Source organism: Solea senegalensis, linkage group LG11 (assembly GCF_019176455.1).
Source record: "Solea senegalensis isolate Sse05_10M linkage group LG11, IFAPA_SoseM_1, whole genome shotgun sequence".
Classification (NCBI taxonomy): Eukaryota; Metazoa; Chordata; class Actinopteri; order Pleuronectiformes; family Soleidae; genus Solea; species Solea senegalensis.
In genome coordinates, this window is record NC_058031.1 from 3766176 (window position 1) to 3778803 (window position 12628).

Sequence of the window (12628 nt, forward strand, 5' to 3'; positions counted from 1 at the left end):
AAAATAATAAAATGACACTTCAATAAACCTGTAATTTCTCTTAAATGTAATTTTCTTTAAAAAGGATCAACAAAAAAAACTACAAAAAACAACATGTGGTTATTACGGTAATTTCACTCGAGCTGTTGCAGGAAGCCGAAGAATCGGCGTCCTGACCCTAACCCATTTTGTTTTAGACTATTGAAATTTGAAATTTAACACCCAAAATCTGGTGTTTTTCTTCATTTTAAATTGATAATACACCATTTTAACATGCGTTACATTGTAAATAACTGCCAGATATTGAAAGTTATTCAGGGAAAATGGGCAAAAGCACTCACTCGCAGGACAGTTTCTGGCCCCTTTCATGGTTAAAATAAGCAAAAAAAGTCCAGATGGACGTTTTGAGGCTTAGGTGTTAAAGGGTTAAAATGTTCCAAACGTATTTGGCATGAAAATCAATTCTGGCATACACGCCCTCATCTTTATATTGTCTCTGAACTCAAATAATAAAAAAATAAAATAAAACACCAAAGTGAATACTTTCAAAGCACCTCTAAAGCTAAAATATTTACACAGCGTTCTTTGAATCTATCATTTAACCGTGCTCCATTATTTAATTACACGGCACTAAAGCGTCAAAAAGGCAGAAACGACCTCTGCTATTAGAAACTTTCTCCAGACTTCTTATCGCTATCTCCACTGTGTCCCCCACAAATGTTTATAATTGCAGGAAACAAAACTGGAGACATTTTATTGCAAAGGCGAGGCGTCTGCTCCAGGATCGCAAACGTTCAATCCCAGGCCAGCATTCTGTTTGATTTCGTTCGAGGCAGAAGTCTTGAAATCTCTTCACTTCTCTCCGACTCCACTAAAACACCGAGCGCTTTCAAATTCAACGGCGCCGTGCTCGCACGAGGCGAATCGCCAAACAGGATTTCTCACAAAAGTTTGGACATGAAGTTGTTACTGGAATCGATATGTGATATAAAAACCGGCGGCGACGGCTTTTCTCTCGTTAGGCCAACGAGGGAAAAATAAAGAAAGTGAGCGAATGAAAACAGGGGCCGAGAAAACGACTAAATTATCAATGAAATGTGGAGTTTAAATAAATATTTGCGGTTTGTTTTTTTCACCCTCCCCATTCGCGAAGGTCAGAAACAGACTTATGTGGCATCTTAAAATGAACCGCTCGCTTCAGTTTAAGGCTGTTTTGATTTCCTTCACCTTACCTGGGAATGTTTATATCCCCGAACATGACTTATTCAGCGATATACCTGTCAGGTGGAAGCACTGGGGATATGTTTAGTTCACACTGAGAAGGAGAAAAAAGATAATTCAGATACCATCTCGATCGTGCTCCTCACAATATGAGGCTGATAAATATTTATTCCATTAAAATGTCAAGCCATGGACCGTCCGACCTCTTTGACACTAAGGAGATCCATGTGTCGGGAGGATGGGGGAGAGAGGGGAGATGCAAACATTCGAGAAACACACTGTAACACGAGCGGCGTGCACGGAGAACGGGCAGAACCGCTGTGAGCCTAATGGGAAACATGCAACCTGGCCACTGCAACAGCATGAGAGTCAGATAAGTGAAAAGGCCTCCAGGCTCATTTTTTTTTAGCAGGAAATAGAATAAAAAGCATTCTCTATCGACTTCTGCTCCTCAGAGAGGTGAAGATCTTCTCCGCTGCCGCCTGCCCCTCTCCTCTCCACCAGCTACTTCCACTCCACACCTCTCCACCCTTGCTGAAATTGTGTTTTCAGATCTCCCTGAGGTTAATTTGACTTTACTTTTTCCCCCCCGCCCCATTGTCTGATCTGTGCTGCACCCAATATCCGCGCGCGGTAACAGGCTCCAAAACCAGGTGCCTTATCTCCACAGACCCCCTCAGCCCTCGATCCCGCGCGCACCCGCACCCTAATTCAATAACAGCAGGAGTCAGAGATTACCGCCATGTTTAAAGAAGGCAAAATGTAATTGTGGGTCCACATTAAAGTTATTATCTTGAAAGGCAGGGGGAGAGAAAACACAGTGTACCACGCAGTGCTCTGCATTTGGCAAAGATGAAGCATCCTGATAGAGATAAGAGCAGACCAGATGCTCCCAGGTTTTTTTTTTCTTCTTCTCCTCCCTCCCTCACAAGAATGTGTCTTGGTGCTTGGCTAGTTTTGAATTTCAGAGAGCTCGTTCTTTTTTAAAGAACCAGACCATAACTTTTGTTCCATCCTTGCATGAAATATGAAGTAAACAAACGAAAGAACACAAAGTCAAACACCAACGTTGGGTTTTTTAAGTACACATAATGTCTTATAGGTGCAGTACCTAACTTTTGGCGATTTTCGATGTTACTCTCCCGCCTCTGTTAAGTTGTTGTGAACATTTTATGCTGCGTTCTTCATCTGAAAACTTGCTGTACACATGCCGAGGGCAAGAGGCATGTGTCCCATTAAACTGAAGATTGACCGGGGCTTTGTTTATGCAACAGAATTCCCTTTCTGTGAAACTTTGTTGTGGATGCGTGTGTTGTGTTTTCAGTCACATTCCAGCCCGCCGCCATCTGTTTTGACGTCAAACAAATCACTTCCCATGTGTAGCTCGCTATTATTGTTGCCAGGCGACACCAAATCTAAACAGCGCTCTACTGAGAAACACAGAGAGAGTCAGGTGACGCTGCCTTCGCGTGCGCGCGCAGCACTGTGTGATCTGACGCTGCCTTCGCGTGCGCGTGCAGCACTGTGTGAACTGATGCTGCCTTCGCGTGCGCGCGCAGCACTGTGTGAACTGACGCTGCCTTCGCGTGCGCGTGGTTCATCAGAAAGACGGAACTATGAGCGCGTTACGTTCAAGTGCTTTCGTTGCTTCGAGCAAAATAGAAAATGTCTGACACACGGTTCACTCTCACCTGCTTCTTGTGTAAACCAACATTTATGAATTAAAACCTATAATTATTGTGGTAATTGTATATATATTATAATAATTCCTTTGATGATTGGAAACAAAACATAACACACATATAACAAACTACGCTCATCCTCACTTTATTGCAAACTATAGTATATATTTCCAGATTCTCTACTTTATTATTGTATTATTATTTTTATCTAATATTACTTACTTCCTATTTTACTGTTTTTATATCCATATCTTATGTGTTGTTTCCACTGCTGTATTTCTATTTCTTTGCACGGAGCATCTGGAACAAAAACCATTTCCCCCCGGGGATTAATAAAGTATTCTGATTCTGATTCTGATAATTATAATAAAGGAATTATTTCACCGCACTCTTGCCTTTGCAGCAAGAAAACCTGGGTTTGAGACCCGGTCAGAACAGTGGGCCTTTAGTTTGCATGTCCTCCCCGTGTGTGCGTGGAGACTGTCCTCCAATAAAACGTACATATAGGTCGTATGCAGGAATTACGACCTATATTTACGTTTTTAAAACATGCGCCCCTAGCGGTTATATATATAACAGCAACCACTTCCGCCTTAGACGCTGTATCTAGTGGCTTCGCCGCTGTCAGCACCGGCAGTCGGCTCAATAGCGAGAGCGCTGCGCCGGAGAACAGTTGACTATGGTTCGGTCCCTTAATATACCACCTTTTTAATATATTTTTTTTAATTTTTACTACCTAACCCTGTCTTTTTTGCCCTAACCCTACCCTCAGTAACATCTGTGCATATTCGAGTTGGAAAATACTACCTTTACGTCGGATTCAGGGGTTTGAAAAAACGACCCACAGTCACGTTTTCAGAAAACGACCTATATGTCACCAAACCTATATATATATATATAACCTATATCCAAAAACATGCAGATTTGGGGATTAGGTAAATTGGACACTCGTAGGTTGCAAGTGACTGTAGGTGTGAATGTGAGAGACAGTGGTTGTTTGTCTCTATGTGTCCCTGTGACTGCCAACCTGTCACCTGTCCAGGCTGTACCCCGCCTATCACCCTACGTCATGAGATTGTGCCTGAGAGGCAGAATGTGTGTGCATTTTGGACTTTCTGGGTATCTCACAGGACTCCTGGAATTAAGCTAAGTATGACTTTCTTATTTGGTTGCTTTTTCATTAATTGCTATTGTATCTAGCTGGGTTGTTTGACCTTTGACTTGCCTGTGTAGTTAAGGTGAACATTTGTTGTTGATACTTTTGGTCTGCTAGGCCAAAGAGAAAGTTGTTATTGTTGCTGTTTTGACCTGGTTTCTATTGAGCCATCACCATCACCAGGTGTGAAGTTTCATTGGCTACACACCTGGTGGGTAAAGAGCCTGTCCCGTCACCTCTGCCAGTGGATCTGGGTGTGTGGGAGAAAGAGTGGGCAGAGGAGAGAGCTGCAGGGATGGACGGTGTTGGAGGGTGTTATCCAAGTCTCAGTGAGAGCAAGGAAGGTCTAAGCATTGCTCTGTAGCAAACAGGCTCCTTGTCTCAGGAGCATTTGATACTCGGGAACTCGTGTACCAAAATGATCCGACTGGAAATCACGACGTGATCTGGCGTTCATGTGCATTTTGCACGTCGGGAACTCATATTTAGCATAATTCCAATGAAGCACGTGAAGAGAGAGAGCGTACTTCTACACCAGGGGTGTCAAACTCAAATGACCGGGGGGCCAATGAGCATCTACTCTGGTCAAGCGGGGGCCAACATAGAGGAAAAAAAGTGGAAAAAACAACTATTTATAGCCGTTGGCCAATATAAGATATTCATTATGATATTAGACAGAATTACAAAGTAAAAGTGCTTGTTTTGATATAAAATGATTCACAATAAAAACATATTTATGATGCACAAAAACGGACAATTACATTGAAAATTTAGCAAATAATGACAAGGATAATTGTGATTAAAACAGCTTAAATATATGTAATTTCATGTTGAGTGTAATACATTTAATAAAGCAATGATTACAACCGAATGTCTTATTACTATTGTAAAAATATTGCCGGCAAATACATTGAGTCTTATATTCTGTCTCTATTCCAGCACCTCGCACAGTGGTGGACGGGCCGCATGTAAGCGATTGGAGGGCCACATGTGGCCCCCGGGCCACCAGTTTGACATATGTGTTCTACACTGTTGAATGACTCTTAAATGTTTAAAGGTAATTTAATACAGCGTTACATTTCTCAGACACTGACAGTGGTGTGAAAGGACTTTTTTGTCTCCTCATGGTTCCTGCCTTCAGTTTGTTTCCCAACACTTGTCTCCTTTACAACAAACACAGAGTATAGCGAGAGCACCCTTTAGAAAGCTTTTATTAACAAATCACCCCAATCGACCGCAGCTTCTCATGAGCATCAATGTGCTCAGCTCCCAATAAAAGATTTGACTGGATTTGAGAGTTAAGTGACAAATCCAAATGTAGTTGCTCTTCATGGCAGAGAAAAGATTCGTGGAAAAACAAGCTCAAACTGAAATACTATAAATTGGCACTTTATTAAATTTTAAAGGCGCTTTGCCTGACTGCTTGACATTTCCATTCTAAAGAAGTGCACACACTGTGCAAACGCAAGGGAGGAAGTGGAGAGCGATGGCGGCTTTATTCAAATGAAGCGGAGCCGTGATGACAGGTGATGGGAAAATTGTTTTAGACCTACATGGTATGCTTCGAGCAAAGACGGCCATGTATGTTACAAGAGGACAGAAACCTTTTTACGTTTCAATTTATATTCAGGTTGAGGAAACGGTGGAAGAAGAAGGAGTGTTCATTCATCATCTGAGCGGCAGGTTTTATTTTTTTCAGACCGTATTAAAAAAAAAAAGGTAATGTGACTGGCTGTGAAGTCAATGATTAATCATCACATTGTCTGACGCCGTACTTCACTTCATCCAGATGCTTTGCACACATCGTGCCGCCACACCTTATAGAAAAAAAAAAAAAGAAAAAAAAAAGAGATGCCGCAAATTGGAAATTCCATCATTCATCCTGACATCAAGTGTGATAAAAAAAAGTGTAATTGGTCCTCGCGGCGATCAAAGCGCAAGAACGCACGGGGAACGATTTTAGCTCACTGTGATTCAGTGAGTTCATGCTTAATAATGTAGCGCGATATCATTATGTAATGTTTATTGGTCGGGCTTAATTAAATGGTTTGTAAAGCTGATTTGCTCGACCGTAATTTGCTCTCCAACATCTATTATGCAGAACTACACTAATTCCGCTCTGGCCCGCTCTCTGTTGTGGGAGTAAAGGAACCGGATGGACGTGTCAAAGAGATAAACACAGCTGTGTGATAACGTTCATGGGCTTCATCGTAAAGGTCAGAGCTGTTGTGTGTGAATGAGTGAGAGAGACACAGAGAGAGTGTGTGTGTGTGTGTGTACTCGTGATCCAGTTGAACAGTGTACTTCGGTGTCGTTACACACTCACAAAGAGGGGACTCCACGTTGAACAGGGGACATTTTTCAGGTCCCCTCTTTGCCATGCTTTAAATCAACCTAAAATCATGTCTAAGATGCGGTGGTGATTTTTTTTTAAATATTAAGCACTAAGACTTGGAAGTGTGTGAGTGTTAAAGTCCATACTCAGCAGCGCTCCTGCTGGCTGGAGCAGGGATTTTCACACCTCATTCACACACTTTGACTCTTAACACTCCTCCATTGTTTGAATGTGTGTGTGTGTGTGTGTACTCGTGATCCAGTTGAACAGTGTACTTCGGTGTCGTTACACACTCACAAAGAGGGGACTCCACGTTGAACAGGGGACATTTTTCAGGTCCCCTCTTTGTCATGCTTTAAATCAACCTAAAATCATGTCTAAGATGCGGTGGTGATTTTTTTTTAATATTAAGCAAAATGGGGACTTGGAAGTGTGTGAGTGTTAAAGTCCATACTCAGCAGCGCTCCTGCTGGCTGGAGCAGGGATTTTCACACCTCATTCACACACTTTGATTCTTAACACTCCTCTATTGTTTGAATGTGTGTGTGTGTGTGTGTGTGCTTGCGTGTGCTGGACACTCACGTGGTACGAAGAGCGATGTTCTCGGTCAAGAGGTTTGGTGACAAACATCTTCCCGAGCACCGGGTCGATATTGAACACCTCATTGGGCGGTTGATCTGCTCCCACCCCAGTGATGCTGTACCGGATTGAGATGTCCTGGTCCTGGTCTGAACGAATCTGCATCAAATCAGACGGAGAAACACACAAATCAATCATAATATTTCTATGAGAAAATGCACTCGTACATCGAAACGTGACACAAACACATTGATCTTGTGGCCGATTTTATGTTTTAAGAAGCAGACTGCGAAATACAAAACACAAACGTGGAATAATTTCGATCATAGGCAATGTTTACTTTTATTTTTTTACCACCACGACCAATGCAAGTACCCGAAAACAGATGCTGCACCTTTAAATCTCTAAATGTGTACTTTTCTACGGGTGTTTTGATAAAAAAAATGTGAGCTAATCTAAAAATTTCATTCAGTGGAAACACGCACAAGCACACACACACACACACACGCATGGAAACCAGGCACCCGCACATCACTCACATCACAGCTTTGCATTTCTAGGTAGCACATACTCAAGGATTCCATTAGTGCTGCCACAGGGAGCACTATACATTCTGTTTAGGCAGAATTGGACTGCTTCAAGAGAGAAAGTGGAATTCAATATTTCTGCAAGGGAGACCCTGGATCAACATATTTACTGTTCATTTTAACAGTTTGGGACTGATTTATATGGACTTAAAAGGAACTGGGGATACAGACAAATGTGACAATTAAGTAGGTGAGTGAGAATATGATGCAATAAGAGTGTAATAAGATATATTATAATAACATACTGCCAAAATGTTGTTTTTTTCGGGGGGAAAAATAAGCCAGGGGAAATAGGTTTTCAATTTTGGTTCAGCTTTATTTGCCATTAGTCAGGAAATAGAATACTCTACGAATGATTTAGTCTCAAGCATATATTGGAAAATAATGTGAAGGAGGTTTTCCAAATTAGTAGCCAAATAGTCCAAACCCCCTGAAGCATACTATCTCTTTCCGGTGACTACATGACAACCCATGAAAATCAGCTGGTGTATGAAAACGATTCAATCATACAACAGCATACGCGGACATGCATGCACGCACGCAACACCGCCTGTCTGTTGAATGACTCTTTCAGTGGAGATCCAGAGTGCACCGGGAGAGGAAGACTGTCCAATGTTGTCTCCATCTTTCACCACTCGTGGAACCAATTTAGCTCCACTTTTGACACACCAGAAAATCTGCCCTGCTGAGAGAACTGCTGCAGCGATGAACAAGGACAAGATAAGGACATAAACTATTAGACAGGTGTCACCCCGACTCTTCCTACTGGTGGAACCATAAAAAAATAGAAAAACTGTCAACGTCACAACACTGCCATTATGACAATTCTCCTTCTGTTGTCTTAACATCACCATCAGCTCCCTCTCTTAGACGCGCACTGTCAAGGTGTGTCTTCATAATCAAACAAGAACAATCACTTATAGACACTTCAGCTGTGAGAATGCAAAGAGAAGCTGTCACAACAGCTCACTAATGCTATTTGTGCTTGTCTCGATGTTTGTGTTTTCTTTGGGGAATAGCGGGAGAAGAATGTCAGCGTGCGCCGCACATATCTCTGCAAATTACCGCTGACAACTATGATAATTAACGAGCTGCAGGCGTCGACTGCTATTACTTCAAAGAAGATCTACCAGTTAAACACCAACAAACGAACACGTATCCAGCTCGCAGCTCTGCTGAACCCCTAATGTTCTGCCATTAGCCCCCTGTACAGGCACAGCAGCCAGAGCGCGGCACGGTGACTCTGTCTGCCGCTCCTGTCGCATTAGAAAACACAAGCCATTTCTTCCCATCCGCCTGCCAAACAATCTCCCTTTCTTCGTCCCCCCCCCCCTCCCTCCCCCTTGTCTCTCCCTTCCTCTACCTCTACCCTCCCTTCTCCATCCCTCTCATCTTCACTCCTCCCCTTTCCTCTCATCTCCCCACCCACCGCCCCCTTCGCTGTGCTCTCTCATCACTTTCTATCTCTTTCTTCGCTTCAGGTCTCTGTGGGGACAGAAGTCATGCATAAGAAATTAAATTACTTCAATCCGTTGGCCCTGGCAGTGGTGTCTAACTCCTCACCAGTTAGGAAGTGATCGCTCTCCATAATTCCATTTGGGTTTTCCCCGCCCCTCAGCTTTCCCACCCATTTCCATGTTGTTCTGGTGGTGGGTGGGTGGGGTGGTATTCAGTTCAATATTTCCACAGTCTTTCCGCCATTTAGCCCTCACTCCCACCATGTTCACGTATACATTTTTTAAACTGATTATTCGCGGCGCCAGAATCCTGATCCGGTTTCCTCTATGTTTACCAGATATTAATGCATGGCTGCATGTGCAAAAAAAATCTATTTTTATATACAGGGGTGTCAAACTAATTTTAGTTCAGGGGTCACATACAACACAAGTTGATGTCATGTGGGCCAGACCACTAAAATCATAGCATAATAACCTGTAAACAACAAGATCTCCAAGATTTTTCCCTTCGTTTTAAACTGAATGAAGTATCTTTTTCTGAAATGCATTGAGAAAAATAAGTGAAATTTCAACAATATTTTGCCAAATTTTACCATTTACACGTGTGCATAACAACCAGATTGGACCGTTGCGTGGGGCCAGTTCTGGCCCACGGGCCGTATGTTTGACACTGTATTAAAGCACAACATCAAGTCTATTTGCATACAGAAACATGATAAATAAACAGCAGGTTTTGCAAACAGAAAATCAAACCACTTCAAATTGTGATTCCATTAAAAATGATCATTGAATATACACGGTACATACAGTATATACACTTTTATCACAGGGCAATTCATTTCAGTGCTGAGCAGCTTTCAGTGTCATTTTGCCACATTTTTAGCTTCTGAGTGGGAAGTAAGTGGTGAAATCGCATGACATGAACATGGAGAGCTTCTCAACTGCATCACTGCCTTTTATTTCCAGTAATGAAGAGAGGGGACTTCTCTCTGTTCCGCCACTATCTTCAGCTCCATATGCAAAACAGCACATTTCAAAATGTCTCCTCTGGGTGATGAATAATGAAGAAATTCACTCTCAAAATGGCAATAATGATGTCTGTTTCTAGTTTTTTCCTTTGGTCCTTCCCGTTTTTCGACTGTCTCTGATTTCTTTTGTTGATTGTCTTGATAACGTGTGTGTATGCGAGTCTGTGGGGGAAAGAGACTGGACGAGAAGCAACCGAGAGGAACGAGAGAAGGAAACACACACACACAGAGAGAGAGAGAGAGAGAGAGAATCTCTGTCTGTGTCATTTGGCATCAGAAACTCTTAACTTCTTAAGTGGATCTTATCGGTGAGCTTAGCGCCGTTTCCACCTGGCAAAACTAACTCGGATGATGAACGACCGTGCCACTGGGTCTACGGGGAAACACTGAGACGTGGAAATGGAGCAAAGGGAGGCTCCGTTCTACCGCCACAGTCACGGGGGTGCAAAATGATCACTCAAGAATTCATGTTAAATAACACTGAGCACTTAACTCATCGTATGATTAAAATATGTAGTACAGTGTCACTCCTGTAGGCGACATACATATATTTTAATCATGTATAATTATTTAATAATAGACTACATATTAAATATAGTGGTCACTTTATTAGGTACATCTGTTAAACTACTTTTAAATGCATATAATCAACAAACCAAGCAAATTTTGTTTTAAAGTCTTTTGGGATTTGCCTCGACAGCCATGGATTTGCCTCGACAGCCGTAAATGTGTCCCAAATAAGAGGGAAAATATCATGTAAGCATCTGTTCTCTGGGTGAATAATGACCAGAGGTCAGAGGAGAATGCAACAGTATAACTATAAAGAAGAGCATCAATAAAAACACATAATATGAATACATGTGCTGCATAAAATCCAGAATTTGAAGTTTTGATTAGGTCATCAATACTGCATACCAACAGTATAACAGTAATAATTACTTGATAAAAATTGGTCCTTTCGTGACTTATCGCAAAGTTTGAACAAAAAAATGAAAACCATTGGTCACAAAAAACGAACATACAGATCACTATTTGTTAAATAACATCAAAACAGACCCGGTGGATATCAGGAGCACATTCTTTAGTCGATTGAAACCAAAAATGAAATCATTCCGATCAGACGTATGTGTTCAACAGCTCTACGGATCGATTACAAAGATACTGAGAGATTAAGTTTGACTTAAGTGCTTTTTACGCATTTGGCACTCGTTCCCACAACATTTACCTTTAAGCTGAATGAATATAATTTTCCCTTTTTCACCGTTCTGCTGGGAGCGTCTGCCCTTTAACATGCAAATATTAATTTTAATTGCCTACACTATGGGCCCAAGGCTGTGCCAAACAGCTGCCACAGCAGTATGAAGTTGAGGTACTTTTGCTTGTGTGTATTTAAGTTCATTTTGCAGGTTGTTTTGATGCAGTTTTTGGAGCCATTTCATACAGTTCAATGTTTAGCAGTGGCTAATTTTGTAAAGCACCCCTTACATTGCACTTAGTGCTGTTATGTGCTGTTACTACTTTTAAGACACATGGGTCCCATTTCTCTTTTTCAGGAGGTAAAGAAAACAACTCTTCTAAAATCTGTATGTCCCCCGTTTCTCCCATTCCGCCTCCTGTATCGCAGATTCAGGCAGCGCTACTTGGAGTCAGCGTGGCTCATCTCGGCTCGCTCTATTTTCCAGGTGTTTCAAATGCAACGCTGGCTCTTTCTGCTTTATTAAAACTGCTTTTCTTTGCCTTCCGAATTGAAGCGTTTCTTCTGTCCACACAACTCCTGCCATGGCAAATTAGGAAAGAAGGCACTTTACTGTCTGTAAACAAAACAGAGGCAAAATGTTGATGCTGTGAGCTCCAGTACACACAATTCAAAATAGAATTGGCTGCGTTCACTGGCACCGTCGCGACAACTACATTCATTATGTTTGTCGGCCTATCCTCCACACTAGAGGGTATGAGAAGTGAAAAAAGAATGTTGGATCTGAACCGTGTCACAGACAGAATGTAGATTCAGCAAACCAACGGGAGGAGACTGTAGTATTATTGGAGTCTACAGAGATTAAAGTCTATCAGTCACATTGATTATCTTTTTCCCTTTTTTTAAAAAACTTGCCATCCATCCATCCATCCATCACGTTTAAGCTGTCATAAAACATCTCACTCTGGATTATTGAAATCAAACATCACAATGTCGTCATGGATACGGTGCATTAAAGAGAAAAGATACTAACCCAAGGATGTCAATGAGACGCTGACCACTGACAACTCACAGCAAAAAACGTCATCTAACATTAAAAGACCAATAAATATGGTGTGTGACACAGAGTCTATAGTGGACGACACTGTTAAGTGTATGGAACAGTTACAATGAGGCATAAATACTACTGAGTTGGGTTTAGAACATGATTTGTCTCTGTGTTTTGTTGACCTATGACCTATGATCTATCCATATCCATCAACCTAATAGCTCTATACCAGGGGTGCCAGAACCGGCCCGCCAGAGGGTCCAATCGGCCCACAGGATGAATTTGTTAAAGTTTCACACTAATCTAAACGTAATGTCAAATGCTCCAGATTCCCGTGACTAAATGTTTGTGCCTTTATAGA

General features: G+C 41.9%; 1 protein-coding gene across 1 annotated transcript in view; it reads right to left on the bottom strand.

Annotated features, from left to right (window-relative positions):
- Nucleotides 1-12628, bottom strand: part of LOC122777647 (cadherin-4-like) — a 227804-nt gene that overhangs the window by 34450 nt on the left and 180726 nt on the right. Inside the window, exon 6 of the mRNA XM_044038999.1 lies at nt 6956-7111. Within this exon, the coding sequence (XP_043894934.1) occupies nt 6956-7111 (156 nt within the window). The remainder of the gene's footprint in view (nt 1-6955; nt 7112-12628) is intronic.